General features: G+C 36.0%; 1 protein-coding gene across 2 annotated transcripts in view; it reads left to right on the top strand.

Moving 5' to 3' along the window:
* LOC127423250 (zinc finger E-box-binding homeobox 1-like) overlaps window positions 1-3983 on the top strand; it is a 98633-nt gene extending 94650 nt beyond the window's left edge. For both annotated transcript variants that reach the window (XM_051667405.1, XM_051667404.1), the window contains exon 8: window positions 1156-3983. In XM_051667405.1, the coding sequence (XP_051523365.1) occupies window positions 1156-1874 (719 nt within the window). In that variant the 3' untranslated portion in view covers window positions 1875-3983. The remainder of the gene's footprint in view (window positions 1-1155) is intronic.
* Window positions 3984-17395: the final 13412 nt, after the last annotated feature.

The following is a 17395-nucleotide window of genomic DNA, read 5'->3' as shown; positions in this document are numbered from 1 at the left end:
TCATCCTTTTTTTAGGGATGTCACGATACCATTTTTACGAGCACGAGTACTGAAACTTTTTTTGGTACTCACCGATACCGAGTTCAATACCTGTTTTTATTTTAAAAAATTTTCTGTACTCCATATCAACAGTTTATTTCAATTTTATCATCAAAATGGTTTTTAAATAAATAAATTCATTAAAAATGTAATCAAATGAATGTATAACCATTAATTTTCAACACGATATTGTTTTATTTTTGTCAAATGAAGTGCTTTTATACAGAACCTCACAGCAGCACTGTTATGCAACACTTTATTTTTGTCAAATAAAGTGCTGCATAACAGCACAGATGTGAGATATTGCTTGAATATAATACAATTTATTATTATTAGTAGTAGTAGTAGTATAACAGTGAATATTGCATAACTATACAGTAGTGATCTATTTCTGTAGTACTTTTTTGCCTTTAAAATGAGCTTTTATTTTGAAGTGTTTCTGTGTTGTTAGACCAAGGAGCTCTGACGTTATGACGGCAGCTTCCCATTCCAGAAAAGCCAGTCGCTACGTGACTCAAAGCGATTAGTAAACAGCAAATGGCTGCTATTTAAATAAATAAATATGTAGTCTATATATGACTTGTGCTAAAAAGTGAATTAGCACTCTGCCTGCTGTCATCTGCTACTAACCATGTATGAGCCAACAAGCTCTAAAAGGTATGAGCACTTTGTGTCTTAATGTCAACACAACACCGGCTCCAAACATTCACAAACACTTACATTTAAAGCGCTGCATATACAAACTATATATTTATCACATTAAACTGCAGCTTTTGCTGTTTAATAATCTCACTAGGACATGATGTGATTTTAATATGTATTCTGATTGTTTACGTAATGACATTCGTAAGTCAGATGGTATCTGTTTTTGGTATCGGAGCATTTTTATGAGTACGAGTACTAGTACGTGAGCACGGTATCGGATCAGATTCCGACATCCCTACTTTTTTTAGTTTGTGTCAAATTAAAAAGGCATCTGCTGTAAGTTCTATAATGAGCTCTGTAAAAAAAAAAAAAAATCACTTTTTTTTCTGTCTGTTATTGTATTTTCCGGTGGTGTGATTTGAGAAGTAATCCAAGGAAATGACTAATAGAATACAATTTCATCTCCTGCAGGTAAAAGGCCTCATGAATGTGGGATCTGCAGCAAGGCTTTCAAACACAAGCATCACCTAATAGAGCACCTGCGCCTACACTCCGGAGAAAAGCCCTACCAGTGCGACAAGTGCGGCAAGCGTTTCTCCCACTCCGGCTCCTACTCACAACACATGAACCACCGTTACTCCTACTGTAAGAAAGAGGCTCAGGGTCAAGGTCTGGGCCAGGGGGCCGAGGAAGAGGACAACCCCGGCGAGGAGCAGCCTCGCACAGGCAGCGCAGCAACATCGCCGCCCTCCCACCTGGACTCAGACGAGCGGGGGAGTAGTACCAGAGAGGATGAGAGTGAGGAAGAGGATGAGATGGGCTTGGGGAGCATAGTGGATGAGGATGAGATTCAGGTGGTAAAGATTGGGGAGGAAGGAGATGAGGAGGAAGGAGAGAGGATGGAGGGGGGCGAGCAAGACGAGAGGGAGGAGGTCCAAGAAAATGGCGAGGAGGAGACGCGAGAGGGAGGTGAGAGGGAGGCTAATGGAGAAAATGATGGACAGATGCTGAAGGTCGTGGTGATGCAGGATGAATGCGAAGAGGAGGAACAGAGAGATGAAGAACAAACAGAGGACGAGGAGGCCATGGACACAGGAGCTCTTGAAAACATGAAGGACATGTCAAAAAGAGCACTGAAAGACAGTGAAAATAAAAGAAACACACCCGTTATGAATGGAGACGTTAAATGAAGAGAAAACCACAACTGTGTTTTTATGACCCTTATTCCTTACAACGTTGTTTTACAAAGTTACTAATTTGAAGGAACAAAAAAGACTCTCTCTTTTTTCTCTCTCTTCCTGAGATCTGACTCTGCAAATGGTAACAGGGGAGTGAGGTTAGGAAAGAAAGATAGGAAGAGATCACGATTGCTTTTACGCTGCATTTAAGCCCACTACTGTGTATAAAACCCCCAGGTGTGCCTGATAAATACAAACTAGTTACTTTTTCCACATAAAGACAATTTTCAGTGTTTAAGTATGGTTTGTATAAATGCAAAGTAAAAAAAAGAAAAACAAAAAAAGTGACGCATATGCGGACTGAATGCTAGACATGTTTTGGCTAATAATGTTTTATTACTAAAATGCCTTGGGTCAATTTGTTTTATCAGTATTACTAATTTTTTGTCACTCACAGTTTACCCTTAAAAGATGTACAGTTGGGAGAGAGAGATTTCTATACATTTTTATTGCCAATGAACAATACAGTATTTGTTTTTTTGCATTTGAAGGAGAAAAAAAAGAATCCTGTGCACTACCATATTCCCAGTTTACCTATGGAACACCTATATGGGCCTTGTGTTGTTTAATGTCTACCTTCCAGTATTAGCACCCCTATGCCATGCTAGCATTCGCTGGCACAACATTTGTCTGTTGTATCATTTCAAGGTGGACTGTGAGCCTTAAATATAAAAAAGATTAATGTGGTCATGGTGGAGGTAGCGGGGCTGGCCATTTAGAGTCCAAAATGAATTTTTTGAAAGCCAAGACATCAAAGAAAAACCTTAGTAATCCCGAATGGTTGGTTGGTTTTAGACGTTCTCATTAGTTTTCAGGTGATCGCCATCAGTCCCTTCCCCACCTATCCATCCACCCTTATGCAAAAACATGCATGTTGGAAGTGCCATTGAATAGTGCCGTTGCTGTGACGCTGTTGCTAGGCAGCATACACACATGTGGGGCTCATGCTGTCTTCGTTTTTGGTAGCAACATTTTTGACCCCTGAATCTAAACCACTAGTCCTGAACAAAAGGACAAGACTGCCTCTTTTTTGATCAATTCAGTAAAAGGACTACAATGCATCAAGAATTCAGGAAGGACGATCAGTGAGCAAAAAAGGTGAAAAAAAGACTTTTTTCAGCCTTGAATTATTCATTTTTCCCCTGTTTGGTGCACTTGTTTATCTTGTTCACTTAGCCGCACGACACTTTTTCTTCAGGTAACAAATGTAGGCAGATATGATCCATGAAGAATTCACTTTTAGTGTTTTTATGTTTCTTTTCAGTCAGACATTTTACCTGTCAGTATTAATTTTTGTCGCTTTTGTATTGAAGTTGTTTGTTTCGTTTGGTTGTTTGTTTCAGTGAACATTGTATAATGTGTGTGTGTGTGGTTTTTTTCCCCCAGTAAAGGCAGTATTACCCCTCCCATCCCTCACCAGTATAACTTTACATTTTTAGTTTTAGAGACCTTTTATATTTATGTCTTATTTTTGTATTTTCTTTATGGTTATTTATTACACAGTGTAGTGTACAATACTGTAGTTTGTATTAATACAATAATATATTTTAGTATGAAGAATAATTTCGAAGATAAATGAATTCAAAGCTGGGGAAAAAAACTCTAGCATTTCAGTGTTTTAAAACAGAAAAAAGTATTATTTTGAAATTTTCAAAATGTATTGTTTGAAAACAAATACACCCCTAAAGTATATGAGAACTTTTACCTTTTTCATGTCATTCACTTTCATGTTACTGTCTCTTACCCCACTATATTTTAAAGCTACTGAACTTCTGAAAACTAATTGTATGCTATACACGCATGAGTCTTTGCTGTTGTATCGAAAGATTGTCCTTAACCATGAAAATGTGCTGCCCTTTTAACGAAGCCAAAACATCATCAATGTTTGTTTTTTATGTTTGGTTGTGCCAATTTTTAACTCTCTTTGTCTACATCAAGGCAACAAAGAATTTTATATGTCCCTCTTTTAACCTTTTTAGTGATAGCTTTTTGTTTGATTGCTTGTTTAATTTAGTTTTTTAATGATTCCCCATCTCACAATAAAATACATCAAGAATTGAACATACAGCGCTCTGGTCTAGAATCCTTCTATTACTAGATCTTTAAATTTTTTCTTTTTTTTTTAGCTTTTAAGAGCTGTAGTCATAAATAACTGTTTTGTTTGATTACAGTGAAAGAAAAAAATGGAAAAGGATGTTTATGACGTTTCTTAACATTATGATGGGAAAACAAAGACAGTGAATTGTCAGAATACAAACCCTCACCAGCACCAAAATCATTGATTAAGATCAGGTTGCTGCGCAGTTTTTTGGACGAGGAGCATGAATTATAAATGCGACAAAACACAAATCTATGATCTGACTAAAGCCTGAAAGTGATGTGATGCCTACTCAGCCCTCTGCCTTAATAAAGAATAGACTGGCTGTGTTTGTGTGTCAAACTGCCATACATAATTTGTTAAAGCAGCTTGTTAAGCTTAGTGTCACCTGGCTGCGTCAGATTTAAATGTAATTTTAGAAGAATGCTCCTCACTTCTGCAAAGCTTTATGCAAGTACGTCTTCTGAACTTTGGCATGTAACTCATCCTGCACCATTTGAGCTTCAGTAGAGGGGTGCTATTTACAGTTCTAGACTTTAAGTCAAGGCTTTTTCCATCTATAATTGAGTCTCATTTGGTTAAACAGTGACCTCAGTTCACTTTGTTTATTGGACAATCTGGTCCCAGTTAATAGCCAGATGAAAACTTCTCAGATGATGTATGATTCTTAGCGTGTATATGAACAGTGGAAAACAAACTGTTTGGAAAAGCCAGCTCAAACTTATAACCATCTTCTGAGGGCCTCAGTGAACTCTTTTGATCTCAGCATGTTATTGCCGCACTCCTCAGCTGCTTAGACCAAACCTGACCACAAGTGTCTGATGTTTGTATAAGGCAGTGCCCTCCAATTTACTCCCTCGGGAGGTTCTAATCATTTGCACCTTTGCAACGGTACACCTGATTCTAATTTTAAGCACTACTTGCGATGATTTCAATAAGGTTTACTAAATTTGTTATTGCTGGTCAGAGGCAGGTGGAATTAGGCGGATAGAGATCATTCTACACAAAATGAGTGAAGCGAAACTGTAAATTTTAAAATTCTTATATATGCTAAAAGTTTTGGAATGTATTTAGACTATACAGTGGAAAGAAAAAGTATGTGAACCCTTTGGAATTACCTGTATTTATGTCTAAATTTGTCTTAAAATATGTTTCGATCTTCATCTAAGTTACAATAATAAACAAACACAATATGTTTAACTAATAACACACAAATTATTTTATTGTTCTTGTACATATTGAATACATTATTCAAACATTCATGTTGTAGGTTGGAAAAATTATGTGAACTCCTAGGCTATTGATGTCAACAAAAGCTAAACAGAGTCAGGAGTTGGCAAACCTGGCATCCAATTAATGAAATGAGATTGGAGGTGTGGGTTAGAGCTATTTTGACTTATAAGAAGCACTCAAACATTTTGAGTTTGCTTTTCACAATAAGTATCCACTGACATGGACCATGCCTCACAAAAAAATAGATCTCAGAAGACCTACGATCAATAATTGTAGCTTTGCATAAAGCTGGAAATGGTTACAAAGAGCTTAGATATTCATCTGTGCACAGTTAGACAAATTGTCTATAAAATGGAGACAATTTATTACTGTTGCTACTCTCCCTAGAAGTGGCTGTCCAGCCAAGATGACTCAAAGGGCACACCACAGAATGCTCAATTAGGTAAAAAAGAACCCCAGAGTGACAGCTGAAGACTTAAAGGAATTATTGGAACTGGTTAACATCTCTGATCATGAGACATCTGCTGCTTCGGGGCCTGGACCGCTTGCCATCACTGAGGGAACAGTACATTCCCAAGTTTATCAAGATATCCTACAGGATAATGTCAGGGTTGCTGAGCACCAACTGAAGGTCAGTAGAAGTTGGGTAATACAACATGACAATGACCCTAAACTTCGAAGTAAATCCACTACAGAATGGCTTCAAAAAAATAAAATCCACCTTTTGGAGTGGCCCAGTCAGAGCCCAGATCTTAACCCAATAGAGATACTGTGGAATGACCTCAAGAGAGCTGGTCACACCAGACATCCTAAGAATATGGCTGAGCTGAAGCAGTTCTGTAAGGAAGAATGGTCTAAAATTCCTTCTGAACATTGTGCAGGTCTAATCCGCAGCAATCGGAAATGCTTGGTTGAGGTTATTGCTGCCAAAGGAGGATCAACCAGTTATTAAATCCAAGGGTTCACTTACTTTTTCCACAGCACTGTGAATGTTTAATGGGATGTGTTCAATAAATACATGAAAGATTATAATTGTTTGTGTTGTTAGCTTAAGCACATTGTGTTTGTCTATACTTGTGACTTTGATGAAGATGAGATCACATTTTAAGACCAACTAATGCAGAAAACCACCTAATTCCAAAGGGTTCACATACTTTGTCTTGCCACTGTAAATTACCTCAAAGCTGACAAAATGGCAATTTTGATTTAATGAGATCTTTAATATAAACAGATCCAAATAACAAGCATCTATTACAGTAACATGCTGTCACTAACTGGATACTTACTGATGACTGATAGGAGACTGTAAGAATACATTAGCAACATAACTGCTGTAATATGAGCTTACAAACTGTGTCTAAAGAAACTGTGGAAGGTTATAAAATTATTGAACAGGTTACATGACGTTTACATCTTTTTTTCTGTCTCAAATTGCATGTTTTATATGATAACTATTCTTCTTACTATCTGTACATTACACATGATATTAAATTAATAATAGACAGCAGATACCCTGGTTATTGTGTTAGGTGAACATATTCTCAGATGAAATCACGGTGCAAATTATTGGGGGGGGGGGGGTGTTTGCAACAAATAAAAAAATCCTTCCTTTTGTACTGAGATTTCAATCACCAGTGAAGACCACAAGAGCCAGAGAAAGAAAACAAAGAGGGAAGTTTTTCATTATTTAGTGAATTAACGTTAGTTTAGGAGTAGTTGAGAAAGTGCATGATAATATTTACATTTAGGTATTGTTTGATTAATCTTTATCAAATGTATCGGTAACGTGTTACAATAAGGTTGTGTGTATACATTAACATTACACAATTAATTAACATGAAAAACACAATATTTTTTACCATTTTTAATCATGGTATATGTCAATTTCTACATACACAAATACAATTTAATATACAAAATTAGTAATGTAATATCATTAAAAAGTAACATGAACTAACAATGAACAATATTGTATGTATAAATTAACATAAATCAAGAATTCCAAGATGAACAAACGTTATTCATTGTTATTTCTTGAAACCTACAGTAATTTGGAATGTAATACATGTTGCATGTGCATTTGTTAACATATATAACCTTAACTTAAAGTGTATAATTAAATCATAAACCCTAACAACAACAAAACAAACCCCCTGACCCCCCTGAAGGTCTTTGTGTAATTCGCACACTGGGTGAAATGAATATGCTGATCTAAGAGGATGACAGCATCCGTCCTCAGTTAGACTCTCAACTGCTGACCGTTAGTAATGATGTCAAAGACACAATGATTTAATTGGAATTCTCTACAGTAATAAGTAACATGCAGTAGGTGGTTTTAAAGGGTTAGTTCCCCCCAAAATACATATTCTGTCATCATTTACTCACACTCAATGTAATTTGAAAACCCATTTGGCTCTTTTTTCTTCTGTGGAACAAAAGTGGAGAAATTTTTACGAATGTTGACACTGCTCTTTTTTGCATATAATGAAAGTGAATAGTGACTAATGCTGCTTTCACGTGCTATCAGAATGATTGTAAATACGAGTTTCCCACTCGGAAGTAGCACATGAACAACCCCTCAAGTCGTAATTGTGACTGGGAAACTGAGATAATTCTGATACCAGAGTTTCCGAGTTGAGAGGAGACGAAAACTTTCTACATGACGGAGAAGAGGACAGTTTCTGTAGAGAATGACAGGTTTTGTTCATTTTTCTAAATACAGCTATTGTTAGCACTTGGCTCAGCATCCATTTGATGCATGTTGTACATTTTCACACCATGAAATATGTTTCCATTATCATCAGCAAGCTAACTGAGTAATATGTATTATGGTGTGACAACTGTCAAAATAAAAGTTCCTCAAAACAATATGTATGAATGAACCTGCCGTTGTCCATGTTTCTTGTTCTTTCTGACAACAAAGACCTTGAATGTATGGAAGCCCATTTCCGCCACATAGGGGAAACAATTGGTAAATCAAAATTATGAGATCATTTGCAACGGTACACCTGATTCTAATTTTAAGCACTTCTTGCGATATATTATATACTATATATACTAAATTTGCTATTGCTGGTCAGATGCAGGTGGAATTAAGCGGACAGAGATCATTCTAGACAAAATGAGTGAAAAGAGAAACTGTAAATTTTATGGAAGCCCATTTCCACCACATAGGGGAAACAATTGTGCTTTGGTAAATCAAAATTATGAGATAAAAAGTAATAAATATGAAAGAAAAAAAAATCATATTTATGAGATACTAAATCACAATAATGAGTCTTTTTTGTCTCAAAATTTTGATTTTTAATCTCATAATTTTGATTTTTTATCTCAAACTTTTTACTTTCTAATCTCATTATGATTTAGCATTTTATAATTATGACTTTATATCTCATAATTATTTTGTATCTAAAAAATGTGACTTCTTAATCTCATTATTATGAATTAGCATCTCATAGTTATGAATTTTAATCTCATAATTTTGATATTTTTATATCGAATTTGTGACTTTTTAATCTCATTATGATTTAACATCTCATAATTTTGACTTTTATCTCATAATTCCATTTTTTTTTATCTCAAACTTTTGACCATTTTTTTTTTTTTACAAAGCATCTCATAATAATGACGTTTTTTCATAATTCTGACTTTCTATCTCAAACTGTTGACTTTTTTTTTTTATTTTTTTTTTTTATCTCATTTTAAAAAAATAAGCATCTCATAATTTTGACTTTTTATAGGAAAGAAAACTGTGACGCTCCCGTTAGCTGAGCAGGTGTTTGTCACCAGAGATGTCTCCTAACAACCCAGTTCAGAAACAATCTGCAATTTGCATTTGTGCTACAGGTGTCGATTATCAAAAGACAGTATCATTTACCATGTTTTGAACACCTGCTACTCTGCTAACGTTTGTTAAACAAGCTTTAATATCATGTAATGTAGGAACTTTGACTATCGATATTATTTAATAAAAGTGAATGTTTATCGCTTATTTTGTACATCTTCCTGAGTGCCTTCCTGGTTTGTGTGACGTCACGCACCTGCATCTCGGAGAAGTCGGAGTTGAACATTTCCGCACAAGTTTTCCAGTTGGAATTCCGACTTCAAGTGGCGTTCCATTGCACTTTTCCTAACTGGAATTTGGAAAATCCGACTTTCCGAGCTGAATGGAATGCAGCGACATGAGTCTCCACATCTGCCTCATCACCTCAACTCTAATCTACTGCTCTCCACAGCATACACACTAACTTCATTAGACGAGCGGGGGAGGAGGGAAAGGTACTGTAGAAATAGGGCACGGTGCATATCTTGTACTGCATGAATCAGCAGAGCTCCTCTAAACATAACTGAATTGTAAAATCATACTTGAGAGAGGGAGACAGAGAAAGAGCTATAAGGAACATCAAAACGGATTTATTTTGCATTGCATCCCTTGCCAGCTCTGCTTTAGAGGAGCAGAGATGGAGGGAAGAGAATATGTAGGTGGATTCTGGGAGAAGGATAACGTGCAATAAAAAGAAATAAGCTGACAGCGAGTATTAGGATCGTGTCTAAGCATGAAGGGATAAAAACATGATCTTCATTACACTCTAGTGTTCACATTGCAACATTACAACATATTCATTCATGGCTTCAATGATATGTTTGAGAGAAAAAAAAAAGAAACAAAATATGGAGCTTATTAGTGATAGATTAGTGATAGGCGTCTGGACCTTTTGAGACTGTTTGGCCAAATACATCTGAAATGTGTAACTTTTTGGATGTTAAAGAGACATACATAGACAGACTTCTGAAGACATAGATTTAACCACTGGAGTCTTATGGATTACTTTTATGCTGACTTAATGTGATCTTTGGAACTTGAAAGGTCTGGTCACCATTCACTTGCATTGTATAGACCTAAAGAGCTGAGATGATCTTCTAAAAATCTTTGTTTGTGTTCTGCAGAAGAAAGTAAGTCATATACATCTGGCTTAGCATGAGGGTAAGTAAATGATGAGAGAATTTTTCTTTTTGGATGAACTTTACCTTCAAGAAACATTCTCCTATCCCAGTTTAATAAACAGAGACATTGATGAGTAAGCTATTCATTGGTTGATTTCCTAGAAAAGTGTAAACACTGTGACACTATCAAAACATTGCTCTGTTAGTTTGAGCATTTAACCCATCCTGACACAGCAACATTGGCTCAACCACTAGCGTGAGTTTGGGGTGTGAGTATCTTTTTGCTGACCAAAGGCAGACAGGGGGAGTGTTCAGGAAACCTGTTTAAAAATAGTCATGTTGGCTTGAAAAAGAAAACATACTGTTCTAAACTTTAAACGTATCAGGGTTTTTCAAAAATCCATAAACCAAGACCAACATTTCTGACTGCAATGCCTCCTACAGCTTTAAAGCTACAACCACCAAACTCGGCACAGACCTTCAGACTGTTCTGACTCAGGTTGCTATGACTTTTCTAACTGTTTGGATTTACAGATTTCGCACAGCAGATGATAAAATCTCAGAAAAATCCACTGATCTATAATATAGAACTGAATTGGTGACACAACAATATTCTGCCAGCAGGAGGTGAAGTCACAGCAAGTGTTCGAGCGATAATATTGGTATGCCCCAACCACCATAGGACCTCAATGACTGACAGCCGATATCACCACCGTTACACCATCTCTAACCTCTGGATACGACAGTCACATTTCTTTCCCTAGTAGCAATTGTGAATAAATTATTATTTGGCTCGTAGGGTTAATACTGTATTTGTTGTAAGGGAGAAGTAGTACACAGTGTGTTGCCCATTAGTACAGCATAACGTTCATCAAGGGATGCGGCAAAACTGTCCACAGGTTATAATGCAAGTAAGAAAAGCTGCAATGCCTGCTTGATATATAGGGTGACCATACATCCTTTTTTCCTGGACATACTCTTTTTTCAGACCTTAAAGGAATATGCTGGGTTCAATAAGTTAAGCTTAGTCAACAGCATTTGTTGCATAATGTTGATTAAAACCAAAAAAATATTTTGACTCATCTGTACATTTCTTTATAAAAAGCAAAATTCGAAGTAACAGTGAGGCACTTACAATGGAAGGTAATGGGGCCAATTTTTGGAGGGCTAAAGGTCAGAAATGTGAAGTTTATAATTGTATAAAAACACTTACATTAATTCTTCTGTTAAAACTTGTGTATTATTTGAGCTATAAAATTCTTTAAATTGTAATTTTTACAGTAATTTTAGTGTTTGTGTTTGCTGACATTACATCTTCATAGCAATGAAGTTGTAAAATTGGCTATACTTTACACAGAAAAGGTTTGTAAGCGATTTTATCACACCAAAATCATGTTAATATGCATACTGTTTATGTCTTGTGGCTATACTTTTGAAACGGAGTAATTTAATGTTTATGGATTGGCCCCATTCACTTCCATTGTAAGTGCTTCACTGCAACCAAGATTTTTGTTTTGTTTTTTTAAGAAAAGGAGAGGCAAGTTAAACATAATTTTTGTGGTAATCAATATTATGCCACAAATGCTGACGATTGAGCTTAACTTGTATTGAACCCGGAATTTCCCTTTAAAAAACAAAAAAGTCCGGCGAGAATTTCTAAATTGCCTGAAATATAATTTGGAATCTATTTATTCCCTACAGGGCATGCTACTCGAGTTCCCAGCAATGCACTGGAGCGTGAATAAATTACGCAGATTAGTGAGTGTACTATTTATTATATTAATTTTTGCCTATTTTGTTTAAGCTGCTGGTGTATTTGTTGCCACTTTCAGTTATTTGTCATGTAATGATTATTGAGAGCTCATACAGTATTAGTTGTTTTTGGCTGACACTGTTATTGTGGTTTGTGGGTTAAATATTGAGGTCAACATGCATAAGTTAACGAGACAAATGATAGAATAGTCAATTAATAAAAAATGTAGCGGCTTCCTTCAAATCTTGATGCTTCAAAGTTAATCCTGATCATTAATCCGTTACCTCATTGATCATACCGTCCCTGCTGGCGCACACACACTTATCTGTGCCATCGACTTTTATGGCGTCATACTGTAGTTGCCATGGAATTTGGAATCTACCCGTTTGAGACGTTATAAAGCTTGAAATTTTAAATGGAACGTCTTTCTCTTATACAAAGCGGCTTCTCCAGGTGTGCTTGTCTTTGGGTGAGGACTTGCTCGAGACCACTCTGGGATGTAAGTTCTGCAAGGTAAATGAGGTGGGAAAAGGGCAATTTACTGATCCACGAGGGGCGGAAATGATTGGAGACCACGGACCTTTCGCTGTAGCGCCATGGCTCCGCGTTTATTCAGGGTCTCCCGCGACCAATAGCGTTTGCATTTAAGGCCTTTCTTAGAACAAAACGTTATTATACTTTGGGCCTTTATTACATTTAGGACCAACAGATATACACTTAAGACCATATGTTATTAGATTTTGTGCATTTCTTACATTTAGGACCACATGTTAACTATATTTAGGTAAAGGTTATCACATTTAGGGCATTTATTACATTTAGGACCATGTTAACTACATTTAGGGAAAAGTTATCACATTTAGTTATTACATTTAAGACCCTCAACATCTGGTCACCCTAGGTCCTGATGACACTAAAACAGACATATGTTCACTTAAAAAATAAAATAAATAGAAATGTTCACACATGCTTTTAACATTTGACTCAATGCTGCAAATAACATATCCATAAGCATAACAGTTATTACAGCACTGCAACATTCTGAATATATCTGTTAAATAATAATTTAACATTACCTAGTAATGAGAAAAAAGATAATCACATTTATTATTATTTAAATATATATATATATAGTATTCACTATAAAATTTACTATTTTTCGTATAATTTTATTACTTTGTAATTACTACATAACAATTTATACATATAAGTATTAATGAAGATTTTTATAAATAATACAACATATTTTATTTAAAAATAAATTATAATAAAAAATACTTAACAAATTTAAAAAGAAAACTTTCATGATTTCAGTTTTTTTAATTATTATTTCATTGCTTGCAGTGAAGCAGGCAATGCCTTACAAAATTAAAATTTGTTTTATTAGTCATGCCAATAAAGCAGCACTAAACCATGTCTCTGAATGTTTTTGTGAGTGTGAGCTGTCTCTGGTAGTACATCAACCTGACTGAACTGTAACCTCAAACACTTGCCACATCTGCACACACATACCAGCTATACTCTCAGAATGAAAATATTATGCCCACTTCCTCTAAAGGCATCAGAAGACATGTTAAGATACATAATACTCACTTGGCCCACTGACCTTCAGTCAATCCTACATTTAAAAGATGAATCTGGTCCTTTGTCAGTTGTATATTATCAAATTTAGCTCTTTTGATTATTTTTAAGTACGTTTTTAGCTATGTATGAAGCACTGCCCATACAGAGGTCACTACCAAGAAACTTTGGTCAACATTGCAAATTCGCTTGTCAAAGTTTACCAAATTTGAACCCCACACATAAATTATTGGTTTCATTAAGATCTATTTGAGAACTCTAGGAAAGTAATGAATCCCTTTTATATATATATAAGAAAGAATTGAGTACCCTCCTCTCCATTCAGATTAGGTACCCTCCTCTCCATTCCCTTTAGGAATCTGTATGGAGAATTCCCAATGGAAATGCTGCATGAATGAGCAGGCAACAACCTAATTGATGTTCAACATTACAAGCCTGTATCTCTCTCAGAGAGCTGTTATCCTCCCAGAAAAATTGCACTGTAAAGAGTCTGCTGTACCCCATATCATAAATCATCAAGAGCAAGGTGTGTGTGTGTGTATAAACACGTAGGAGTAGCAGTCATAACTCCAGTGCTAACACCCTAATTTGTCACAGAGAAGCACACACACGCTCACATATCAACCCTATGATTTCACAGGCCTTAATTAAAAAGCACACAGCACTATTTATAAGTGTGATCATCATGAAGTAGCACTAATAAGGATGTTAGTTGTAGAAACACATATTATTAAGTCTTAGGGGTAGCGGGGGCTCTGCTAGTAGACGCAAATGCTAATAAGATGCTGACAGGGTCGAACACAACTCTTGAGGACCTGAACAGGATTAATCAGGCTGTAAAAGAGACCCACCACAAAGATTCCTGTAAGGACACTGAGCCTAAATCAGCAGTCGGAGACAAACTAATTAACGGGTAGAGAGAGACTGAACCACTAGAGACTAGTGAAGAGGGGCATTGCTTTTAAATTACTGTCAGTCTTATTCACAACATGCTTTAGAGGACATTTATATTCCGGATATGGTTGAGCTGACGTTTGCTAAATTTGAAAATCTTTAGCCTTCAATATTTCTTATTAAATGGTTTCAAATTCAACTCCTGTCTACACTTTTCTTCTTTTAATAGTTCACACAGAAATTAAAATTCGGTGAGCATTTACCCTCATGTCATTCCAAACCCATAAGATTTTTTCATTTTTCTGTGGAACACAAAATAAGTATTTTGAAGAATGTCTCAGCTGTTTTTGGCCATACAATGTAGTTTAATAGGGTACAAAACATTCAAGCTCAGAAAAGGACAAAGGCAGTATAATAAAGTATTCTCTATCACTCGAGAGGTTTAATCCATGTCTTCTGAAGCTATATGATTGGTTTGGGTGAAAAACAACCCCAAAATTCAGTCCTTATTCACTAAAAAAAATCTTCATTTCTCTTCACTTATTTATAGCAGAATGTTCAAACCTGGTCCCTTTCGACTTTCATTGTATGGAAAAGAGCAACATGAAAATTCTTTTGTTTTCACATTTGTTTCACATTTGTGTTCCACAGATGAAAAAAAGTCATATGGGTTTGGAGCGAACAACATGAGGGTGAGTAAACAATGACAGAATTTTCACATTTGAAAGAACTACCCCTTTAAGATACCTCTATTGTCTGTAGCATGTACACACACACACACACACTCTGCCTCTTGCTAGAGCTACTCTATAAAACTCTGGGCAGGGTTCTTCAGGTGTTTTCTGCTGCAGAATTTACAAGCTCTTAACGCTGGGTCAGATGATGGAGAACGGATAAACCAATCAGACTTCACCTAGGATGAGTAAATGGATATGCAGAGGGGTCCATTATCTGTCAGGCTTGTATGATACAGCAGCTCTATATTTACGGCCTACTTAATGGGGTTGATTGTATTAGTGCCTGAGGAGGGGGAATAGCCCTATGCAGTCATAGTATTTTCAGCTTTCTGCAATTACCTTATGTAAATCCTGAATGCAGCCGTCTATTTTAAATGCATTGAATTTCCCAATGCAAAACCATCAAGTCCAACCATGCAAACTTCATTAATACCAAAGCATTATTTTATCTTTAAATACAGGACGATCCCGTATTTACGGGATGGGTGGAAACCCTACATTTGAAGTACTCCTATGATTACTTTAGCCAATGCCTACGTGCATTTGGAGTTTATTTTTAAGGATACTTGAGATGGAATTCGCAAATACTAGTTAAATGGAGCATTTAAGCACAGGAGGCTCTCATTCTATAGAAGAAGAGGAATAGGCAGATTTTTAGAAGACAAGAACTGTAAATATTTACACAATTGTGTAAAAAAAGGGAGCAAATAGATTTCAATGACACTTTGTGCAACATTTGCATGGATGGTCAATTATTTCTCACAAGCGATCACTTCAACTCTTGTAATGTCAAATTTGAATACACATTTTAATACATTTAAAGTGGAAGTAACTGCAAATGGATGCTTATCAACTGGTAGAACATTCCTATAAATGTAATTTAGGTTGCATATGTTGAGATTTACTGCTCACAAATTCTGTTTACATTTATATGAAGACCTATAAAGTAGTCACCCTGTCAAATAAAATGATTTCATCTGCCCACCTCATGCAAATGTTTCTTGTGTCCAAGTTCCAATCAAAGATGAATGTTATTGGACTTTAGAAAATCTGGCTTGTTTCGTCTTTTTCTCTTGATCTTGATAGTCTTGTTAAGATGGGTTTGGCTTTTGCACACTTTTAATTTGTGAAAGCAGTACAATCGTACAGAGCTGCAAATGAACAAAATGGTTCCAATTGTGTTCTAATGAACGCAATTACTCAGATTAGGTGGGGCTCCAAAACACAGATCCCGAAACAACGCTTGAGAATACAATTGATCTGTTGAAGAAGGAATACAGAGGAGTCAATTATTTCTTATTGAAAGTCTTCAGTCATATACATGTGAGACACATATAAACACATTCTTGGCCAGAATGAGCTTCTGTCACTCATATTGATCGGAAAAAGTGAAGAAAAAATGTGAGATGCAGCACAGTGTTTCTATGTCAGAGAATGGTAGACATAAAAAGAGAGAGAAAAAAAAAGTCATGAATGTTTTATGGGTCATAATGGCTTGCTCACATTTCCTCTCCACACTTTGGCCTCCGTGGACACACAAAACCAGGGGCTTTCCTGGCACCTCTACCCCATACACATGCAGAAGCATATGGTGCAATTCAGACACCTCTGGGGCCATGGCTGCTGTAGACTATGGTCAGAGCAATAAATTATGGATATGAGCTAATTGTTTTCTCATTTGGAAATTCTTGCTTTTTATTTTTTACAAGGTTGCACAGCTCTTTTTCCTAGCAGGTGTTTGAATAGATCGGTTCCCAGTTATGGTTCTTCCTCATTTTCAAGGTGTTTCAATATAAAACACAAAAACAAAACAGAATAAAACAGAACAGAATATTCTAATAACTAACTTGGAAAAAATACGTTTAATCCTTAAACATTAATTAATTTGTGCGCCATTAGCGGTTAAAAAAAAAAATTTTGCAAAACCAGGCCACAAAATTTTATTATTTTTGAAAGCACCACAGAGCCGCAGTGTTCACACTGCACCCCACTGAACATTGAGTCTGGGATTACATGAAGAGATAGAAGCAATCAGGACGTAAATAGATAGAACCGTGGTGAATTCTCCAAGAAGCTTGGAACATCCTATCTGCCAACAACCAAGAAAAACTGTGTCCAGGTGTATCTAGAAGAACTGGTGCTGTTTTGAAGGCAAAGGTGGTCACATCGAATATTGATTTAGCTTTTTTTATGTTTACTGGACATTGTATGACATTAACTGATAAATGAAAAC

This window comes from Myxocyprinus asiaticus, chromosome 32 (assembly GCF_019703515.2).
Source record: "Myxocyprinus asiaticus isolate MX2 ecotype Aquarium Trade chromosome 32, UBuf_Myxa_2, whole genome shotgun sequence".
Classification (NCBI taxonomy): Eukaryota; Metazoa; Chordata; class Actinopteri; order Cypriniformes; family Catostomidae; genus Myxocyprinus; species Myxocyprinus asiaticus.
This window is presented reverse-complemented; position numbering and strand designations above follow the sequence as displayed.